The sequence below is a fragment of the Chlorocebus sabaeus genome, chromosome 23 (assembly GCF_047675955.1).
Source record: "Chlorocebus sabaeus isolate Y175 chromosome 23, mChlSab1.0.hap1, whole genome shotgun sequence".
NCBI classification, from domain to species: Eukaryota; Metazoa; Chordata; class Mammalia; order Primates; family Cercopithecidae; genus Chlorocebus; species Chlorocebus sabaeus.
In genome coordinates, this window is record NC_132926.1 from 2,170,133 (window position 1) to 2,193,481 (window position 23,349).

Consider the following 23,349-nt stretch of genomic DNA (forward strand, 5'->3'; position numbering starts at 1 on the left):
AAGGAGGCTGGGTGCTGTGACTCACACCTGTAATCTCAGCATTTTGGGAAGCCAGAGCAAGAGGATTGCTTGAGCCAAGAAGCTTGATACCAGCCTGGGCAACATAGTGAGACCTCGTCTCTACAAAAATAAAAATAAAAAAATTAGTTGGGCATGGTGGTGCACCCCTGTAGTTCCTGCTATTCAGGAGGCTGAAGCAGAAGAATCACTTGAGTGAGCTCCAGAGGTCGAGGCTGCAGTGAGCCATGTTTGCACCACTGTACTCCAATCTGGGAGACAGAGCAAGACCTTGTCTCAGAAAAAAACAAAAACAAACCAACAAAAACCACAAAAACTCACCATACCAAGTGTTGGTGAGAATGTGGAGGAACCATTATAGTTGCACATTACTGGTGCAAATGTAAAATAGTATGCTCAGTTTGGAAAACACTTTGGCAGTCTTTTAAATAAAAGTCAGACACCTGTCAGGTGAGCCCATCTTTCTACTTGTTGTGTTTACCTCAGGAAAAAAGAAAGCATATGTCCATGCAAAGAATTGCACAGTCTTCATACAACTAAAGAATATTGTTGTCAGCTTTTCAGTACAGCTAAAAACTGGACCACAATGCAGATGTCCCATCAACAGGTGAAAGGATATTGTGGGCCATTTCTTCAGTGGGATACTAGATAACATTAGAAAGGAGTTAACTGTTGAAACGTGCACCAAGGTGGATTAATCTCAAGACAATCATGCTGAGTGAAAGAAGCCTACACACAGTGGTACATACTGTATCTATTCCATTTATATAAAATTCCTGAAGTTGCAAACTGCTATAGCAAAAAGTAGATCATGGAGGGATGGTGTGGCGGGAGGAGGGAATTAGGAAGGGGCGCAAAGAAATTTGGGGATATGATCGATGCACTGTCTTAATTGTAGCTAGGTTTTCATAGGTCATGAAAACAAAAGTGTAGATTTCATATGCAACTTCAAACTGTAACTTTAAATATATGTCAAGGTGTAGATTTTCAATATATGCAGTCTATTTTACATCAATTCTATCTCCATAAGGCGGTTTAAAATCAGCGTGATAGAGGGGACTCATAGATTAGGCTTCGAAGACAGAGCAGCCACACACGGTGTGTGGATTTTATATCTCAATTCAAACAAGCCAGCTACTTAAAGACGTTCTGTAAACACCTAGGGAACTTGTAGTATAGTGTGAGTATTGGATAACGTTGATTAATCATTGTTACTTTTGTTAGGAAAGATAATGGCATCTAACAAACGCCCGTATCTATTAGAGGTGCTTAGTGAGAATTTTATGGCTGAAATGATGTGATGCTTGCGATATGCTTCAGAATCATCTAACACAATAAAGAGGGGAAACAGATGAAAACTAGAAGTAAAATTCTGGTAACTGAAGCCGGATGCTCGATACATAGGGAAGGCTTTATTAAATTATTCTCTGTTCTTTTGTGTATTTAAAACTTTCCCCTACATTTTTTCTTACATGTTTGTATGGGTTTTTAACATTCTTAGGGTCTCTGTTGTTTTGGTGCAGGAGCAGCATCTGCCTTCCCCGCAGTGTGGGGCACGGATGTGTCTAGAGTGACCGTCTCCCTGGTGTGCCAGGGACAGTCCCAGTTTGTGCCCCGTGTCCCAGTGTGAGTGTTCTAGGACCCTGTGATTCACAAAGCTTTTCTAATTTGAACAGGAAAGCAGGTGCTCTCCTTAGTTTTCTTCACATACCTGTTCTTTACACCTATTTATCTTTACCAGATTATGACTTTGCCTGGAACCTCCTCCTATCCCTACACCCGGAACCGCCTCCTAACCCTATGCCTTTCCCATCTCACCCCTTCCCAGTCTTAACCCAGGCCTCGACTCCTCAAGACCTTCCTTGATGTTCCTCCCCTGCCTCGCCCCACCCCCCCAGTCACCTCCTCTGTGCGTCACCTGGCCCTGGGCATGTTTGAGGGTTCACCATTAATGTAACTGTTCCCAGTTCAGTGAGCTTTTCAAGGGTAGGGATCACCATCTCTTCATCTTTGGGTTGTTGGTGCCAAGAAGTGCTAGCAGTATCTGGGAGAATGTTGCATAAATCCAGCCCTGGAGATTCTCTGACCTCACCCTTAGAGATAATGAAAACAGCTCAACCCTGGAAGGTAAATACAGCTTCCTAGGATGACAGAGGATAGTATAGTAGAGCCAGAAGTAGAGCTGTGACGCGTTCCTTCTCTTCACGCTTGATGATGTGATGAGCAATTTCAAGGAGCAGTCAGGGTTTCCCTTTTCTAAGACGGCATTTACACACCTCATGGTGATCATTCCTTGAGCAGAATCCAAAAGCCATTAGAGCTCTGGAGTGTACAAGAAGTAGGTTTGATAATGCTGTGATATTTCAAATGTTTATTCAACACAAAATGCAGCAATTATGACACCTGACTTTTTTACTGCTGGAGAATTGAAGACCTGTATTTCTAGGGAGTATGACCTAACAGGGTGCTCTAACACTTTTTATTATTCAACCAGAATGCTGAATCTGTGGCACAGCCACCAGTTTTTCTATCTAAAAAAAAAATTTTTATCATTCTCTTATATGTAGGACATGGAGAGGAATGTAGTAAAATGGAGACTTTATACTTTTAATTGCTTAGAAATAAAGTACGTCATTCAGGGACCTTACACTTAATATCTGTTTTTATTTGCAATTTTCACAGCGTCGTCTTGGAGATGCAGCTAAGAAAGCCATCAGTAAATTGACAACCAGAACAGTAAAGAAGGGTGACAAGGTACAGTAATGAACTAGCTTTAGCACTGTAAAAATAATCAAACAGTTTTGTTTTTGTTTGGTGGGAGAGGACACACCCTAATTGTTTACATTTCATTTGTTAGATTTTCTCCCAACTATACTACCTAATGCTTTATTTTAAACTACTTTCTTACAGTAACTCTAGCTGTGTTTTCCTACAGAGTTTTCTTCTGCTAAAACCTAGCATACATTTTCAGAGAATTCTAGTGGGACCATTTGTGCGTTAAAAAGCCAGGAGATGTGTGTTTTCTTCCTATGCTTCCTGGGACTTTGCTGTGTCTCTTGTTTTATTTTTTCACTAATTACATGGAGAATTGAAGACCTGTATTTCTAGGGAGTTTCACCTTAAAAAGGGCTCTCTTTACAATGGGTTGAGCAGTTTGAAAGAAGAGCAAAGCGTGTCAGGGTCATCGCTGGTGGCTTGGAGGACCGGGGAGAGAGGCAGTGTCAGAGCGTGTCAGGGTCATCGCTGGTGGCTTGGAGGACCGGGGAGAGAGGCAGTGTCAGAGCGTGTCAGGGTCGTCGCTGGTGGCTTGGAGGACCGGGGAGAGAGGCAGTGTCAGAGCGTGTCAGGGTCGTCGCTGGTGGCTTGGAGGACCGGGGAGAGAGGCAGTGTCAGAGCGTGTCAGGGTCGTCGCTGGTGGCTTGGAGGACCGGGGAGAGAGGCAGTGTCAGAGCGTGTCAGGGTCGTCGCTGGTGGCTTGGAGGACCGGGGAGAGAGGCAGTGTCAGAGCGTGTCAGGGTCGTCGCTGGTGGCTTGGAGGACCGGGGAGAGAGGCAGTGTCAGAGCGTGTCAGGGTCGTCGCTGGTGGCTTGGAGGACCGGGGAGAGAGGCAGTGTCAGAGCGTGTCAGGGTCGTCGCTGGTGGCTTGGAGGACCGGGGAGAGAGGCAGTGTCAGGCTGCTGTGGTGGAGACCTGTGACTGACATCCCCCTCTCAGAGCTCTAGTTACAGTAGAGCCCTGCTTCTCCGCTAGAAGGACACAGCCGCACCTTAGTGCTGCCCCTACATTCAGAGTGTTCAAGGTTTTCTAGAATGGGAAAATGGAATCTCAAAAGGCATGAAACCAAAACTGTCTCCTGCCCCACACCCAATTCTAACATTTAAGCACAGAGTTGTGCCTGGAAGAATAATTTCATATGATTCTCTGTCTTCCTAAGTTTTACCAGTTTCTTGGACTTTACCCATTGTATTCCCATTGCCTTGATACCACCGTATCTAGTTGCCTTTGAAACAACTCAGAAGGTGGAGACATTCTTAGTGAACTTTATTGTGCACCAAGGAAACAGAAAAGGGGGGAAATTACTCAAGAAAATATAAGTAGCATCAAAACAGCTTGCATTTCAGTGGCAGAGGAGTGGTAACCAGTGTAACAGTGTAAATGTGTTCTTGGCCTGGTAGCCTCAGCCGCCACATTAGGATGAAATTCCCTGGAGCAGATTTAACCTACCCATCTTACATTGTATCCCAGGCCAGCACAGTTATTTCCTTTAATTATTAAAGCCAATTCATCTTAGTTTGTACCTGCTAGACCTGGCAAGAGTTGTCCACTGAATTTCAGTCCAAGTGACAATGACATGGCAAACAGTCTGTTTTCCTGGCTTATGGCGTGTTTTGTTTTATGACAACTTTTGCAAAACCCCTTCTCAGTCCTAGGAGGAAGGAATTCAATTAATTTGGTGTCTAAATACCTGGCTGACTCTTTCTCACTCTTGATGAAGACCAAGTATTGAATTGAGCCAGTGACTCTTCTCCATACCCAATCTGTGACCAGATTCACAGCTCCCATTCTTGGAGTGGGTTTCTAGCAGTCTGCTGGGACTCAACTCACCATCTTTCCTGTCTGTACTTAGGTGTGTCTTTAAGTGAGCATCCTGGTGAGTTTCTAGACTGTCAAACATAGCAGTGAAACCTCTTCAGACCAATAAGTAGTACAGGGGCAGTGAGGGACAGGGAGATCATGATGGTCCAAGCTTATTCTAACGTTGAAAAAATTAGAATTACAACTTAATTTTTGTAAGACATATCATAAACAGAATTAATACAGATTGTTATAATTTTAAAAACAAAATAGATTGGCTTAGACATAATTTGGGCCAATATAGTTAGACAAATAAAAACAAATTAATTTTAATCATTTTTCACTTTATAACACTTGCTTACCATAGTAGCCACAGAAAGATTCTGAGCTGAATCGCATCCCAGCCATTTGTCTACTTGCAGCTTGTGACTTTTGTTTCTGTACTTTTCATTTTAGGAAACTGACCCAGACTTTGATCATTGCGCAGTCTGCATAGAGAGCTATAAGCAGAATGATGTCGTCCGAATTCTCCCCTGCAAGTATGTCAACTTCATTTGTTTGAAAAAGAATGATATTAATATGCTTTGTATGCCTCCTTTTCAGAGTGGGCATCTCCCTTGCTTTTGAGTGCCCCCCACCCCGCGGCTTTCTGGAGGCCACGTCTGCTGTGCGTTGCTGGCCATGGGGCTGCGGCCGGCAGGGAGTGGTGCTGCTCAGCAGGTGCAGGTTGCACAGCCTTCCTAGTGTAGCCAGTATGCGACGTGCACGCGGCCTCCGGACTCCCCAGGCACAGCCTAGGAGTGTTGAGGTTGAGAATTCTTGTTCTATGGTTTCAGTTGTCTTTTGACGTTTGTTTTCTTTCTTTCTTTCTTTCTTTTTTTTTTTTTTGAATCAGAGTCTCGCTCTGTCACCCAGGCTGCAGTGCAGTGGTGTAATCTCAGCTCACTGCAAGCTCCGCCTCCTGGGTTCAAGCAATTCTCCTGCCTCAGCCTCCCGAGTAGCTGGGATTACAGACACCCACCACCACACCCCGCTAATTTTTGTATTTTTAGTAGAGATGGGGTTTCGTCATGTTGGCCAGGCTGGTCTCGAACTCCTGACCTCAGGTGATCTGCCCGCCTCAGCCTCCCAAAGTGCTGGGATTACAGGCGTGAGCCACCGTGCCCGGCCTGTTTTCTTTAAAGATGGGATTCTTGCTGTGTTGCCCACAGCTGAACATGAACTCCTGGACTCAAGCAGTTCTCCTGCCTTGTCCTCTCAGAATGTTGGGATTACAAGCGTGAGTCACTGTGTTCGGCATTGATTTGTGATTCATGTAGGTTTCAAAAACAGTTCCTTGTTCCTATCCATCTTAGACTACATCGCTAGGCCCTTCAATGAGACTTCCATCGAGCTCACCTGGCTTTGGGTACAACAGTTTTGGGGACTTGGATTAAATATTTTTCTAAACCTGGATTATGCAAAATGGAGAGAACTGATACCTGCTTTGTGCCTGCTGTGGTTCAGGTGCTCTGCTCTGGGCAGACTATACTCACCTTCTCCTATAATTCTCTCAGCAGTCCTAAGAGGGTGTTTTTTCCCTGTTGTACAGTGAAGGATGGTGAGCCAATAGCAGGTTCCAGGGCTGCACATTCAGAGCTGTGTCAAGGCCTGCCTTTAATGTCGTGCTCCCCACATAGGACCCAGGCCTCCCTCCGTGAGGAGAAGATTCGCCTGTGCCTGGGTGCCCTGGAAACAGCATGTTGGTTTCTCCCGTGGCTCCTCTCGAGCTGGGGAGTATGAAACCAAGAAACACAGTTCTGAGTGTCAGTTGGATAAATAGGAAATCACCTGCCAAGAAGCCTAAAACCAAAGAGTTTGCCTCTTCTCCCGTCTATTTAAAAGACATCCACACAACTCCAGCCTTATAATATGGAGCATGTGAATTAATAAAATAATTGTGAGTTGTTATCTCCATGAAGCTACCGGTCTTATTTTACTTACAAAGTATCTATTTTGAGTCTAGGAAAATCTGTTTTTTTTTTATTTTTTAAAAATCAAACTGAAGAAGAATTACATATACTGAAACAGAAATCCAAGATTCTAGAAGTCAAGTCATTCTAGTTTATGTATAAAGGAAAATCTATAAATGTAGGCTGTCCTATAGAAAATTAAACTATGGAACAACCAGTCTTCCTTCACATGCAGTCATTGATGGTCTAAACGTGAGGCTAAAGGAAATGCACACGCAAGTGCAAATCAGAAGAAGGGCCAGCGGGACACAGGGAGGCGTCATCCACACTTGCCTGCTTCAACACTGGAATGACCAGGAGAAGCCAAGGCTCTCCAAATTCTGTCTTGCTATTTCAGCCCAGGATCCTCTAGAACCATATGGTACCTAAAAATGAGGGCCTCCAAAACCACTCATGGGCATTACTAAAATGAGGGGGTCCTCAGGAGAGGCTCGGCCTAAAGTAGGTTATTCTGGGAGCTTCATCCCATTATCTTCATCCCTTCAGTGTTGACTTTTCCACAGTTTCATTTGGAGTTATCTTTTTCCTTTTGTATAATTTTTATTTTTTGTAGAGTTGAGGTCTCACTATGTTGCCCAGGCTGCTGTGAACTCCTGGCCTCAAGTAATCCTCCCACCCTAGCATCCTAATGTGCTGGGATCACAGGCGTGAGCCTGACGTCTGTCCCTCTTCTTAAAATTTAGTTCAGTGCTTTCCAGATGTGACTGTGCATCAGAGTCATTAGGAGGCTTTCAGAAACATCCCGAGCGGAGGCCAGGTGTATGCACTTGTATTATAAGTTCCTGCCCGATTCTGATGCTGCAAGGCCACGCCCTCCAGCAAGGTCCAGGCCATGGTTGATCTGAACCATTTCTGCAGCCGCACCTGCCACCATAGAAGTGGTTTGTGTTTGTGGTCTGCTTATGAGTGTTAGAATTTTTGGCATACTTCTTTCGTTGCACCCTCTATGGTACTGTCACTCAGCTGTCTTTCAGTACTGGGTCATTGTGTTACTATCCGTGCTCACTGCCCTGGCTGAGTGTAGAGTTTTCCCTGTTGCTGTGGAACTGAGCGGCTGTTTGTTCCTCTGACACCCCCTGCGTCACCAAGCTGTAACTTTCCCTAGACTGCACCACACAGCCTGCTCGGCACAGCACCCCATCTCACTGCCACGTAGCAACAGTGCAGTTGTCAGGTGTGGTACAAATTAACTGTATACATAAGCAGTACTTGTGACAGTCTTTAACCTAGAGCAGCGTTTCTCCACCTTGGCACTGTCGATGTTTGGGACCAGGTCATTGTTTGGGGGTGTGGGCATTGCAGTGTCCTTGGCCTCTACCCACTAGGTGTCAGTAGCACCCACCCACACACAGTTGTGACAACCAAAGCTGCCTCCAGATGAGAACCACTGAGCTGAGGATGGCTATGCGCCTCTTCAAGCCTCTCCCCAGCAGATGCCACTCGCAGAGCTGCGCCTTCGCTCTCACCAAGCTGCTGCTTACAGAATTCCTTCTGCCTTGGGACGCCTCCCCGTCCCTAGTGTCTTTGAAGCCAGAGTCGGTGTCACCTGCTGTGGCTCTCTGTACCTCATGTTGCTAAGCGGTTGTGCTCCCTTACCATCCTCCCACGGGACTGAATTGACTTGGCAGACAGAGTCTCCCTGCCGGGCCTGCCTCTGCGCAGAGCCCTACCCCCACCTGGCTAGCGTCCCGTGTTCGTCACAGCAGCACCTGCAGGTGTGTTCACTCTACTTCAGCACCTTAACTCACACGCTTACTCTCCACTCGCAGAGGACCCCTTCACCATCGACTTCCCAGAGGAAGCAATGGGTGGAATTCCTCGGCCTGCTGACCCAGGCGCTCAGGCTGGAGAGGCCGTCTGCTGTGGTCCATGCTGCCCCTCCCCGTGCCGCCGCGTGCCTGCTCTCTCCCTTCCTCAGGGTCTCGTTCTGTTGGCTGGCTTCTCCTTCCAGTGTTCTGTCTCCACTCGCCAGCATCTCGTCACACTCATATTTCCCAGTCCAGTTTTTAAAACTGTCTTTCAAAGCCGTCACCCTCCAAGTACCGCCCCACAGCCTCTCCTGTCATACCTGCCCACTGCCTCTCCTCCATGAGGGAGGGAGATGGGCCTGGACACCTTTGTGTCCATCTTAACAATTCACAAGCTCAGGTAGGGCTTTCTATCCAGAACTGTCCAGCCTCTCAGGGATTGCCTGCTTCTTGCCACGTGACCTGTCCTTTTCCTCTTCTGTCGCACTGTTTACTGTGGACAGGTGACAGTTGGCATGGTGGAGGGGCCTCCTCGGCTCAGTGATCAAGCTGATTCTCCTTTGGATGTTAGCCAGCAGGTCTTAGAAACTGAGGAACTGGTCACCTCGTCGTATTTAGACCTCTTAAAGGTTAGTCATAGGAGTTTTTAGTAGTTAGAAGTACTTTTTCAGAAGTGGAGTGCTGCAGCGTGGATGGATGAACGTGTGTTTCCATGCCACTTTGGGAGCTAAAGCGGGGGCCGGCACTGCAGGTGTCTGAGGCTCCACTGCAGCGGAGGGTCTGTAGAGACGGTGACTGCCGCCAGCCCCAGCTAGCAGAAGAGAGTTTCTGTCTGTGACCTTTAATAATTCTGCATCCTTTTATATTTGCCAGGTTCTTAAACGGCACCAAGAGGCTGCAGAGCTGTGAGAGCAACTCACCTTCCTCCCACAGAGCCTCCCCTCCCACAGTGCTCTTCCACTCACTCTAGTTTATGGCATGTGTGGGACATAGGAAAAGGGAGGGCACTGAATTTCATTATTGCTGGGTTTGTTCCTTTCATGTTTGTTTCTCATTCTGTATCCCAAAATATTTCTCATAGGAATAAAGGACTTGTTGAAGTTCGGTATGCCTGTGCTTTTCATGTTTCACTGTCCACATGTTACCTGCTTTCTGTCCCAGTGCACCACCCACCCACCCTATGTGTGGCGGGCCTGTTCTGCATTTATGTGTGTTTTTATCACGTGAGTGGGGAGCTTCTTTTCAAGGCCCCACTTGCCCCAGGTGTGTCTTTCTGAGGCCTCCTGGGTGTCCATGGAGCACCTTCCACAGTGAGAGCCCACAGCCATAGTGAGGGCGAGCATGGTTAGGCGTGCAGGAGTGTGACCAGTTGGTGGGGCTGCTCTGCCCGTGTGGTGGCCCTGCATGTGCTCAGCCTTGGCACTTCTCTGAGTGGTCCACACACTGTGTTGCATTGACTGCTCCAAACACCTCCCAAGGTAGGTTAAACGCCCCGGCCCAGTCCTTAGCTGAGAGCTCTGCACAGCAGAAAGGTGGTTTGCCAAGCACCACACTGGTGTAGCAGAACTTTGCCTAGAAGGGAAGGAAAGGCCACAGTGAGTTCAGTGAAAGTTGCACTGAAGAGACCAGCAGGAGGGTTAGACAATGGGTGATGGGGGACAAAGTACCGCATTCAGGGCAGCTGCCTGTGGAGATCACAGAAGAGACAGGAAGGAGAGGAGGGCCATGGGTGAAGAGAACAGCCACCCAGCTTTGTTAGTGAAAGTGAGGGATGTGCCGTGGGAATTTGAGACGGAAGATCTCTGGGTGAGTTGCACGGAAGCTGGACTAGTGGGGTATTTGGAAAGATAATTAGGAAGGAAGGGTGTTTAGTGCTCTGAGGTAGGGGTCAGGGGTAAGAGAGAGATGGGGTGGGTGGAGAGCCCAAAGGCCAGACATATTTCAGATTTTCAGTTAGCTAAGGAAGGAAGGTTTTCTACATTTGTCGCCAGAGAACCAGCTGGTCTTTTTTGTTTTTCTTCATAGTACCCTACAGCCTAGAGGAGAAATTTTTGATTGTTTAGTAAAACAGAGGGGCGGACATTTCTTTTATATCAGTAATCCTGGAAGGAAACAGTTACTGAAGAACCCAAACATATTTGTAACTAATTTCAGGTTAAAGAAGCAGGCAGAGAACACTGAACTCATGCAGCTTTAAAAAGAAAATACAAGGATTATACCATTTGCTTCTTTCAGAATAAAGACAGACAGGACAATCAGAAAAGGGAAAAGCAAAAACGCCCCAGTAGGGAGCACCAGGACCACACCTCTATCCCCCCAGGTGGCTGCTGCGGCTTTACCAGGTCTCCACCAACAGTTCAGCAAGCCCAGCCACCCCCCAACCCCATCTGGATACCTCTCACTTCTGTACCAGAGCCCCGATCAGAATACAGCACCTAGGCCTCCCCCGACCCCCAGCGGGATACCTCCCTTTCCTGCACCAGAGCCCTGATCAGAGGTCACAGCACCATATCTCTTCTGTTACCCGTCAGTCGGCCAAGTCCCATCATCCGCCCTGTGTAGGCCTGACCTGCAGCACCTCCGGCCACCCCACCCTAGTGCTAACCCAGTGCACAGGTCCGTACCCCTCCTGAACATGTATGCAAGGTACCAGGCATTTGCGTCCCTGTGACTTTCTAGAGGGAGGTTCTGTAATTTATATCAGATCTAAGGGAGTTTGTATTCACCAAAAGGGTTAAGAAGCCTGTTGTGGTCTTTGTTGGTCAGCAGCCAGCATTAGTGCAGTTGACCCCTGCTGGAAAGGCCAGGCTGGCCCTGGGGACACCCTGTAGTAAGGAACCGCGCCACACACACAGGCTACGAGGAATAAGACATGGTGCCTTAGGCGTACTGAATGTATTTGGGGCTTACCTATGGATTGGCGGTTTCCAGCCCTTAAGTAAAAGCTTTAAGGTTTAAATAAATGCCTTCGGGGTGATGGTTCTGGTTATTTCATTGTCTGCGAATTTAAGACTAGACTGACAAATCCATTCTTCAAGATCTTTACTCTTGTCCCCAAAGAAATGAGCGTAAGGCCGTCAAACAGTGAGAGGCAGACATGTGCGTATATTGTTCGGGCCGAAGTTGTAAGTTGTAAGCATGAACGTCTGTTCCAGATCCCAACAGAAACGGAGGTTTCTAGACCTCTTTTTTATAAATCAAAACTGCATTTTAAAACAGCTATAAATAACATTAACTTGGAAATTGACAATCAAAGTTGTAAAGGTATACCATGGTTCACTTTGGCATCTTACTCAAAAATTTCTTTTATCTTATTCCAAACTCAGATTAGTGTTTCTTCCAAAGCTGCCCTGAATGTCTGTCCTGGCACCCACCTTCTCCCTGTTTGGCCAGGACTCTAGGGCTTCAGAAGGCTGCTGGGCCAGGTGCTAGAGCTTGAGAAGTAATTTCTGCAGCTCCTGCAGTCTTTCTTCCCTTCCAGAAGGCACAAGTTCCTTTTTTTAAGAATGCAAAATCCTCTGACTGACTTACTTCCAGTCACAAGGCTGTGGCTTTCTACTTTCTTCAGTAAGAGAGAAAATAACCCATCCTCCCCCTTTAACATTTCAGCTGAAAATTGCTAAGTGTTACTTGAATCTAGGCACAGTTTACCCCTTAAAATAGTTTCAACTTCCCTGTAGCTTTTATAAACATTCAACACAAATTGCTCAGAAATTTTTAAAAATGACATTCAAACAGGGTTCCATAAAACTAATAACTATACAGAGAACTCTTTTCATTTAACCATGATTTAATATCTTTTTGAAATTCCATTTTTCTATGTTAGCTATTGTAGAAAGCATAACTGGTTTATAAAGTGTGATTGTTTTCATTCTTAATAAATTTTCTGAGTTTCCATTAGTCCTTTTTGGATTTTGGTAAAATAAAAGGTCCAAACAACCAAATCCTACTTACCAGTTCTTCCACAGTGTTGTACATACGAGGTTGGGTTCAGGAGATTTTCTGCAAGTTATATTTTAATAAATTCCCAATATTTGTCTCTTGGGGCTTAAAATATGTTCTGAAAGGGAGGAAAACAGACTAAAAATTCCCTTTGTTTCCATTTTGGCCTAATAAATTTCTCGGTGTGTAATTTGTGACATAACTCTGTATTATTTTATAGGCATGTTTTCCACAAATCCTGCGTGGATCCCTGGCTTAGTGAACACTGTACCTGTCCTATGTGCAAACTTAATATATTGAAGGCCTTGGGAATTGTGGTATGTTTCCTATTTTATTTGTTATCACTTTTATGTGTTATTATATGTATGTGTAATGCAGTATAACACAATTGGCATAATAGGAGGCGTTACTAAGACACACAAGAAAACACTGGCTATATTTGCCATGTAACCATATAAGCCCAACAGGACCTTTTTTCCAGATTACTGAGAAGTCTAACCCATCTCAGAGAACTCCTGGAAGAGAAGGTAAATAACTGTACTAGTCCTTTTTTTTTTCTTTTATTAAATTTAAGAGACAAGGTTTCACTCTGTGGCCCAACTGCAGTGTAGTGGTGCCGTCATAGCTTACTATAACCTCGAACTCCTGGGCTCAAGCAGTCCTCCCACCTCAGCCTTCTGAGTAGCTGGGACTACAGGCACACACCACCACGCCTGGCTAACTTGTTTTTGTTTTTGTTTTTTTTGAGAGGGAGTTTCGCTCTTGTTGCCCAGGCTGGGTACAATGGCACAGTCTTGGCTCACTACAGCCTCTGCCTCCTAGGTTCAAGCGATCATCCTGCCTCAGCCTTCTGAGTAGCTGAGATTGCAGGCACCTGTCACCACCCCCGGCTAATTTCTTGTATTTTTAGTAGAGACAGGGTTTCACCATGTTGTCCAAGCTGGTCTCCCTGACCTCAAGTGATCCACCCGCCTCAGCCTCGCAAAGTGCTGGGATTACAGGCATGAGCCACCGTGTCTGGCCACTTTTTTATGTTTTGAAGAGACAAGATGTTCAGGCTGGTCTCAAACTCCTGGCCTCAAGTGATCCTCCTGCCTCAGCCTCCCAAAGTGCTGAGATTATAGGCATGAGTCACCACACCTGGCATGGTCCACTTTTAAAAGTGTGCTTCTGTTGGGTGAGGAGTATGAGATGAAGAAAGAGAGAAGGACATGATTTTTCTTCATTCCAACATCTTTTTTTAAAAGGTAGGCTGTATGCTGTTGACTCTGTTCCAGTCGTAATCTCCTCTATGCTTGGCATAATATAAAACTATGTTCTTTAGCCTGAAGTTTGACTTTGATCTCTTGGGGGTTGGTAAGTTGCAAGCAGAGAAGGCAGACAGTGCCTGAAGCCCAAGGAGAACTGTTGGCAGCCATAGCCTGGCAGGGGCCGTCGCCAGGTGTGCCAGAGTCCAGCTGTGGCAGGTGCCAGGTCAACACTGACTTGAGTAACCAAGGACCTTGGTTAGTCCTTGCTTAAGAGAAGCATGTATATCCAGGGTTACGCTCTTTTATCAGAAAATAACATAGTTTCTGGTCTCAAAGAATGAAAGAATAATCTCCTTATGGAACAAAAAGTTTAGTTTGATCCAACAGATGAACTCATTTTAGCTTGCAACCCAAAGAAGATCGAAGTCATCTTATTTTAAATATACTGTCAAACACAGTTTCAGTGTATACAGTTGGGCAGTAATGCCCCATTTGTCCTTTGTCTCCAGAGATCATGTCAGTGGTGATGCCATTTAACATGGGATTACTGAAGGTATTGGGTGTTACTGACACCATGGACTGGATAATCCCTTCTTGTTGGGGCTGTCTTACTGTGTCGCCCAGGCTGGAGTGCAGTGGCGTGATTCTCCTGCCTCATCCTCCCAAGTAGCTGGGACTACGGGCGCCTGCCACCACGCCCGGCTAATTTTTTATATTTTTAGTAGAGATGGGGTTTTACCGTGTTAGCCAGGATGGTCTCGATCTCCTGACCTCGTGATCTGCCCGCCTCAGCCTCCCAGTGTGCTGGGATTACAGGTGTGAGCCACCGCGCCCAGCCTGTTTGTTAAGTATATTAAGTGCTAATAGTTTTCTCCTCTGCTTATAACAAAAATCCTCCTAAAATGTATTGCAGGTTATCATGGATCCTTACATGTAATGAACATAAAAAAACCTCTTCTAACTGGGTATGAGTCTGAGCATCACTTAGTATGCTGTGTTTTGCTTTTTTTAAAATAAGGCTTTGAGATGACCTGAAACGGTTCTTTTGCCCAGAAAGCCATTGGTTCCAGGTTTGGTTGGCTGAAACTTCTCTCTGGAAACATAGAAACTTCTCACAGCCATCCCTCCCAGCTCTGCTTCTCATGTGCGGCCTGCTGCTGCATGCTGAGAGAACCAAAGGTTGTTAGGTAAACCAAACATCCACATTGTTACAACGGAAGACTTTTGGAGCTCACTTTTTAATTGGTAGACTTTGGCCCTAAGCAGCTCTATACCTCTCCCTCAGGATTAGGTGTTTAGGTTTTGAAACAGATCATTTTCTTATAGTTCAAAAGTCTTTTCAACTTTGACCTACTCTTGGTTTGATGCTTTACTTGTGTTTACAGGCAGACGATACTTAAAAACTGACTCCCAGAGAAATGGGGCTTTCGGAGAAGTCAGTAGGATGACAGAGGTGTTTTCTGTCAGCATGGACATTTACCATGAAGTAAAGTAATAGTTTTACTGTTTTAAACTGGATGTTTGGTATCTTTATGTTAATGATTACGACTCCCTGTGCCTGTGGGCCATGACCAGTTTTCTCTGATCTGCAGTGAATTTTGGTTTTCCTTTGTACCATTTCTGAGAAGAGATCTCTGTGCCTTTTGAAGAAAAACTCTTAGGGTGAGAGGAGAGGAGTAGGTAGGTGGGCAGATAAATGAGAGGGTATCACAGGGAAATAACTTAGTAAGGTCTTTGCAATAGGGCGTCAAACTTTAGAATCTTATGAAAGGATTTGTTTTCCTTACAATTATTTTTAACCTAGAAATATTTTGCAGCCGAATTTGCCATGTACTGATAACGTAGCATTCGATATGGAAAGGCTCACCAGAACCCAAGCTGTAAACCGAAGATCAGCCCTTGGCGACCTTGCCGGCGACAACTCTCTCGGCCTTGAGCCACTTCGAACTTCGGGGATCTCACCTCTTCCTCAGGATGGGGAGCTCACTCCGAGAACAGGAGAAATCAACATTGCAGTAACAAGTAAGTGGGGGCCTCCGCTCAGGCACAGGGCATGTGGCTGCCTATGTGGGCATTCGGGACCATCAGGAGAGTCAAGGCACTCGCCTCAGCCTGCAGCACAGACTGTAACCAAGAAAGGGATGTGTGTTTCTGTTAAAACAGGTATTTGGAAGAATGAAACTTTATTTATGATAAGTAGCTGGTGTGTTTGTGTATAATTAATAGGAATAGCTGCATTTGATGAGTAGCTGTTGAGGTCTGTCTTAGTCGCTGTATTATAAACCTTGTTTTGAAATCATTGCATTACAAACAGCCGTTTAAAAGGAGATGTTGGAAGGTGACACAGGCCCCCAGCAGCATTGCTGGTGTGTTGTATGCTGTGAGCGCTGGTGTTCTCCACCTCCGGGACTACAGGCTACTTAGTGGGAAACTCATCTATAATTAGAACCTAAAAATTCACAGTTCTTGGAACATAGCCTGTTGCGCACTTTAAGTTTTTTATGGAAGTTTGGTCTCTTGGCACTTAACTCTTTGGTATAATTGTACATGAGGTAGGAGAAAAGCCAAAGGACAGTCTGCCTGAAAAAAAATAGCGTGAGCAGGTTATGAACATCTTCACATTGCACTGTCGACAAGCAGGAGAGAAATGCCGAGTATTTGGATGGCAGTGCCTGAGGACGGTGTGAGTGAGCTGACGGCGTGTGTGTGGGCCTCGCAGACATTCACCCCTCAACAAGCCAGCTTTTCTCTTCACTTCCATTCTTTACATGTTGTTTTCATCTAACAACCTTTCACCCATCTTCCTTGTTACTGCTCTGCTGTCGCCTGTTCCAGTACCTGCTGCTGCTTGCCTAGAGCGTCAGACCCTGAGGCTGGTGGGACCCCACTCCACTCTGGGAGTCAGTGAAATGGATGACACTGTTACAAAATGTTTTCTCCTTTACATATTAAGACTTGTGTGGTCTGTTCAATCAAAGTATTCGTGTTTTTAACCAACCAGACATTATTGTTAGAAAATGGTTCCCCAGGTTTTATTCTGTCATCTGTCTACACTCAGAGAGCCCTCATTCAGTTATGCAATAGGGAAAACTATGCTTTGAGCATAGTTTGGCTCATTTCTCACCATCTCTCAGTGATTCATTTTGATAGCATTTCATGGTTTTCTTTCTTTGGTGTTTAGGTTTTGTGGTCTACAGTTTTAAAACTTGATTGAGTAGCAATAAAGAACACAAAGGTTGTTGGTTTATTAGTGAGTTTTTCAGGTCCTTCATTGATCAAACATTTATTGAGCACCTACTACTTACTACATTAAATACTGATCCCATTATATTTTATATAGAAATGTCCTTTCAAAACCTTATGCTTTGATGATAAAAAAGATTACTTCATGTACCAAATTAATCATCTTTAGCAGAATTTACACATGATGTTAATAAATAAAATTCATGTGATTGAACTAAACCACAGCTACCTCTGCTTTCCCTCTGAAGCTCTGTAGCACCATAGCAACCACAATGCATCCAACTGGCACCCACTGTGTGCAAGGCACTGTGCTAAGTAGGCACTGGGGGCAGAGGTAGCCAGGCCTGCTGCAGGGGGGCACTGTGGAAATGCCACCAGCATATTGGGTGTTTTATGATGGTGTCTACTTCCTTCTGTTACAAGTTTTTAAAATTGAAATCTCACACACACACACAAAGACATGCAAATATGGGATGGTATACTCAGAATTTGGAAACATAGATGTGACGAAGTTCTACAAGGTAGTCTGCGTATCATATGTGAAAGTCTCCAAGAAGGAAAAAGAGGATACTGTGTTAAGTTCCTTGATGGTGATGGCATTCGGCTCTTGATTTTTTAAAATGCCATACACATTTTCCCTAACTTAAAACATTACAGGTAAAAATGGTGGGTTTTATATATGTTCTTGAACGTTCATGCTGATTAAATAAAAAGCTTCAATCTACTGATGAGGAAGTTTGTAGTTTGAGAGGCAGTGGCTGTACTGATCTCTAAACAGTAGGGGTTTACTAAGCATTTTCATAACATAAGCTAAGGTGGGCAGAGAAGTGCTCATAGAGCACACTCCGGACCCGGAAGTCCTCCAGAGCAGTGCTTCGTGACCTTTTGAAAGTCACCACCTTTAAAATCTAACAAAAGTATGTTTTTCTAGAAAAAGGCCTAGGCACACACAGTTTTGCATGCGGGGTTAGGATTTGTGGAACCCAGATTGAGAAACACACGTTATATACAGCTTGTGCATAAAATATTTGGCAGTTCACGTGTAAATAGTTCTCTCTTCCTTCTTGCAGATATATAGGTAATTTTATTGTGTAACAGTTTGTTAAAAAAGCCCTAGTCAGTGTACTCTAAGAAATATTTTAGAGTTAAGACTTTTTAGCAAGTCAGATCGGTTCTTAGGTTGTTTTTGAGGTTCTCAATAAATACTGTTTTTAAAATGTTACCTTGACAACATTGGCTCTGAAAAAGTAAGGGAAAATATCTGGATGGAGAGAGAGACAGGCTAGATGGAAATCCTTAGAGTTGTAAGCACCAAAGGTTTCCAGCTCTTTGGTGGCCAAGTACCCGGTCAGTCCCCCGCCCTTCCTACTTCTGTGTGTCACAGCCTGGACAGCCAGTGCTGCTCCTCAGCAGTGGGGTCGGGAAGAGCAGTTTCTGGTTTCTTGAGACACCAGTGAGATGTCCTTTTTACATAAATATCCCAAGTAAGCCCATGCGTAAGAGAGAACAATATAGCCGTGGATGCCGTGGGAGGCCGGCTCGCAGACTGCTGGGAGCACCCACAGGACCTGGGGAACCGCTGCTCCGTGCTCCTCAGCCTTTGACTAAGAATGAAAGCCATGCAGAAATGACAGAATGAAGAAGGAAAGAAGGTTATAAATATGCGTAGTCTGCTTTACTGCCATTTACATTAACAATGAAAAAAATCTATGTCCATGTGCAATTTTATATACATATTTTCACCACACACTTTTTGGTGGCTACACTGCTCACAGACCTCAGGACCTAAATGGAAGAAACGGTTGGGCCATGCTTTCCTTTCTCCCTTGCAGCTTTCACCAGTACTCCACTAACCTTCTCCAGTTAGTAGCTCTCTGGCAAACCTCCTGCTTCACTTCCTTGGGCCAGTCTTGGCTTACACCTCCGTTGACGTCTGCTTCGTTGCATTTGAGGGAAATGTTGGCATCGATTTGACTTAAACCTTCTCCCCAGAGTGATTTCCTCCCTTTCCTTTGTCAACAGAAGAATGGTTTATTATTGCCAGTTTTGGCCTCCTCAGTGCCCTCACACTCTGCTACATGATCATCAGAGCCACAGCTAGCTTGAATGCTAATGAGTAAGTAACAAATTGTTTTTTGGATTGCATGTGCCAGATGATCCCAGGAAAACACGTGGAGCCATTTTCACGAAGGTGGTGAGAATTGGCTTTCCACCAGTTTCATACTGATCCTGATGGGATCATATCTAGCAAAATACTTTATTTCATGAACATGTATTTTTAGTCAGCAACACAGATTGGGAATCCACCTTATTCAACAAGAACAGCTCATTTGAGAAAAGATCCAGAGGTTTTCATTAGCCACAGGCTTAGAATGAATCAGCAGTGTAATGCAAATGGCAAAGGAACAGTATAGAGTGTAAAAGGCTGCCAGTGTCCTCATCGCTGACGGGAAGAGCCCCACTTTGTGTTCGTCACACTTACCTGGAGCCTTGCATGTCCAGCTTCTGGGGAAGCCCCGGCACCCATGCCTGTAAACAGTAGGGGTTTACTAAGTGCCTCGGGCACTTGGCCTGCAGGAAAGAAGCAATTTAAAAGACCCGCTGTTTCCAGGTATTAGGACAACTGTGAGGAGGAAGAGAAAATAAGTCTAAGCGCTATCTCCATGGGCAAAATGAGGACCAGAGAGCAGGCTCCATGACTGCAGGCTTCCCCTTGGTGAAAGGAAGGACATCTGTCGGTGAGGTTGCTTAGTGGCAGGACGGTTTGCTGTAGGGCATGCCCAGGACTGGGAATGCAGGTGGAGGCTGGATGTCGCTTGTCAGGGGTGCTGTAGTGAGGTGTTTTCAGAGGATGGAAGATTGGGCTAGATGACTGTTACGGTCCGTTTTGATCCAGTGCTGTTCCAAGAGTAGTTTTCCATAGGGATAAGGTATAGAAAGGGTTATTTTTGCTTTGTTTTGTTTTGTTCTAAATTTTGGACATTTACTGAGGATATCGTTCAGTCCTTTCTTTTACCAATATTCATGAAAACTAATTAGAGATGAAAGCAACCCTGGGGCACTGCCCACATTTGAACCTCAGTTGGTATGGGTGGAATTCACGCCATCTCTCTATTCAATTATGTCCTGATACTTTAATTGATGAGTAATAACCAAACTACCTCATGGAGTTATTTAATTGACTGCCCATTGTCTGGCTATAGAAACAATGGGCAAGTGGCCTCCACTTGCAGTGACATGTGTTACTCGATCTAAACCTGATCTGTGGGCCAGATACCTGCAAGAAGTGCCCGCTGGCATCCGTGAGCCCATACGTGTTGGGGCTCACAGACGTCAGGGTCAGGTGGCATTCCCCAGCCTTCAGAGGAGCACCGCACTGATCCAGCAGGGGAACCACTGGCTGCTGCTGTCGGCCACCCATGCAGTTTCCTTCAGCATGGCGTACCTAATTCCTTGGACTCTAGGGTCACACACACCTGGACTTGACTCTCAGCTCCTCCATTTTTCAGTTGTAAGACATGGGCAGTTCTATTTATTTGAAGCTCCTTGTAGTCATTCATAAACAGAATGCTGGGACCATATGGCAGGGTTGTTATGAGAATCAGCATATAAAATGCTTAGCACAGTGCCTGGTACATAAGAAGTGCTCAATAAATGTTAGCCAAGCCAATGCACTGCAGTGCTGTTGAAGTTTTGTTAGTAAGATGGCCATCTGCCTTTATTGTCTGGGAATTGAATTTAATTTCTTCCATGAAATAGGACACAGAACCATAGTAACTCTGTGAGTAGCTATGATTCAAACCTTATTTTGGAGGGAAACACTTATTTCACCCACAACCACCTCTTCTGCTGACTCCCATGCTAACCCATCAGGCAATATAGTAATATAAGCCTACTTCTCAAAAAGTTCACAAATGAGTGATAACCAATACAAGCAAATAATTACACTAGGCACTTTTCGAGAAGTATTGGGTAGTTTAATAGTCACCTGACTGTCACTCAGAATCCGTCTGATGTTCAGTTCATTTATCAGATTAAAATGAGAGTTGCTCAGTAGACATGTTACCTATTAGAAACCATAGTGTCTGGGCCATAATATTTTAGTTCCATACCTAAATGCCTGCATGACTTGGAATCTAAGCCATGGATCTTAGATCCATGCCTTAGTCCAGCCCTTCTCCCAGTAGCAGTTGTAGAGGGTTGATTTCACAGTTGTTCATTTGGTTGTTATTTCTGTGCCTTCAGTCAAAACCACTGAAGGACAATCAATATTCATGATCCCATTTAGAGAGAAAAATGGAGAGAGTGTGTATGTGTGTGCGTGTTGTGTATGCACACATGTGGATACAAGCAAGGATGGTCACCAGAATATGAATGGTGATTATCTTACATTAGAATCTGGGGCAATGTCTTCTTCAATGTGTGCTTTTTTGTGTTGTGTGTTTTTTTTGTAACAGTAAGCATGAATTACTTAATCTTTTTAAAGGCAGTTTTTATTGTGGCAGCTGATAGGAAAGATAATAATACTTTTACCCAATGTCTTTTTCTCAAAAATGTCAATGAGAAATTCCTAGTGATTTTATTCCAGAAAAAAGTTTATTTTAGCAAATAAATTTGTAATTATTCTTTATTAATGAATTTTTCAACATCTATTTGATTTGTTTTTGCCTTTATCTACCAAGAAACTTACAACTAAAATAAGATTTTTTTTTCACCTTAATTGCCCTGGCTTAATTTTCTGGGTAGCCTCATCCATTTGTAAGATAGTCATATATAAACAGATTTCATCTCTTGGCATTTTAATGACTGTCTGAAAATTGATACTGAACTTCACCTCTATGCATATACCTACTAGAATAGTTTACTTTTCTGGCAGTGTTACTAGTCACTCTTCTTGTATATTACTATTCGAGCAAGTCCTTGACCCTGTCTACTCACTGTTGAAACCCTGTAGGCACGATGTAAGGGCAGTGTGTGGGACCCAGGCAGTCTAGGGCCCCCTGCCATGGGTGGGTTGCTGACTACACAAGGAGGATCCCTACAAGGGATGCAAGCCCCCATCCCTCCCTCACCATGCTCGGTGCATTTACCAAGGGCTTGGTGCTGTTGGCTTCAATCAGAAGTCCATCAAAAAGCCCTTGGGTTTGGAGTCACTGCCCTTCTATTATGATTAAATACTATTTATTTAAGTACTGCAACTAATTACATATTAAATTTTTTTAACACTGCAAACAGATCTGGTAATCTTTGAAACTTTACAAATATAAACAGGATGGTAGTCAAAGAAGCAAATAAATGTAAGGTAAATATATTTATGTATTGGCTTCTCATACCTCTGTTTCTTAGTACCTGGGTAAGCAAAGTTATCGAATTTCAATTCCCAAAAGGGGTGTTTTGCTCTACTTGGTTATTCATATAAACCTTGTGAAATGCCAACATTTACCAACTGATATTTGTGTCACTCTAGTTTTCCCTCAAAATAAGAAAGATAAATATTTTTATTATTTGTATTTGAAGAACATATACAAATATGTAGCAGAGATTTTAAGTTTAATGGGAGGCGTGACTAGGTATCCCCTAGAGCCTTTTTCCAGTTGCTAGATTCTGATTCATAGAAATCATGTTCTAAGATTTGCAGAGAAGGGTAGCTCATTATTCAAGATTCAAAAAAGTCTTGGCATGAGGAAACGAATCTGAAGTGGTAAAGGTGATAAAATAACTAGAGCAGATGTTCCAGTGGCATAACCTGAGATCAGGAAGCCCTGGCTTCTTATAGCAGGTCCACCAGGAAACTGCTGGTGAGCTTCCTCTTAGTGTAGTATCAGAAATTTATATATATAAACTCCTTTATATAAAAAGAGTTGATGTTTCTATTTTACTCTCAGTATTTCTGAATTATTTTGCTCAGTACTCTTTTTTTTTTTTTTCTTTGAGACGGAGTCTTGCTCTGTTATCCAGGCTAGAGTGCAGTGGTGCCATCTCAGCCCACCACAACCTCCACCTCCCGGGTTCAAGCAATTATCTGCCTCAGCCTTCTGAGTAGCTGGAATCACAGGCACCCGCCACCACACCTGGCTAATTTTTTTGTATTTTCAGTAGAGATGGGGTTTCACTATCTTGTCCAGGCTGGTCTTGAACTCCTGACCTTGTGATCCGCCTGCCTCGGCCTCCCAAAGTGCTGGGATTACAGGCGTGAGTGCTCAGTACTCTTTTTAAGAGGAATATTGAGAAACTAGCCCAACATAAAAGGGTCTGCAAATTTAATTATTTGATGTCTTGGGGATACTTGTTTTGGAAGAGAGGGAACCGGGTGAGATGAGAGGTGTTTCCAGGTGTTTGAAAGACTCTTAAAGATGAGAATAACTACTGTTTATTGAATGCCTTCCAAGATTTTAGTTCTACACTGGTCTCTTTTACCCATATTGCCTGGTTCAATACTCAAAAGAGTCTCATGGTGACTAACCAGTGCATACAGAGAGATGCTTACTCTGTATTTCTGGAGCTCTGGCGGTATCTACAGGGAGGTAGATTTCCACTTGATATACAAAAGAGCTTTGTGGC

The 23,349-nt window shown here is 44.4% G+C and overlaps 1 protein-coding gene across 3 annotated transcripts in view; it reads left to right on the forward strand.

Annotated features, from left to right (window-relative positions):
• Nucleotides 1–23,349, forward strand: part of RNF130 (ring finger protein 130) — a 110,287-nt gene that overhangs the window by 83,382 nt on the left and 3,556 nt on the right. Inside the window, exons 4-8 of one of the 3 annotated variants that reach the window (XM_008015535.3) lie at nt 2,701–2,772; nt 5,050–5,132; nt 12,516–12,612; nt 15,363–15,567; nt 18,811–18,904. In XM_008015535.3, coding sequence (XP_008013726.3) covers nt 2,701–2,772; nt 5,050–5,132; nt 12,516–12,612; nt 15,363–15,567; nt 18,811–18,904 — 551 coding nt within the window. Of the gene's footprint in view, nt 1–2,700; nt 2,773–5,049; nt 5,133–9,226; nt 9,458–12,515; nt 12,613–15,362; nt 15,568–18,810; nt 18,905–23,349 lie in introns of those variants that run through there. The other 2 variants (XM_008015537.3, XM_037992580.2) reach the window with 2 other exon arrangements.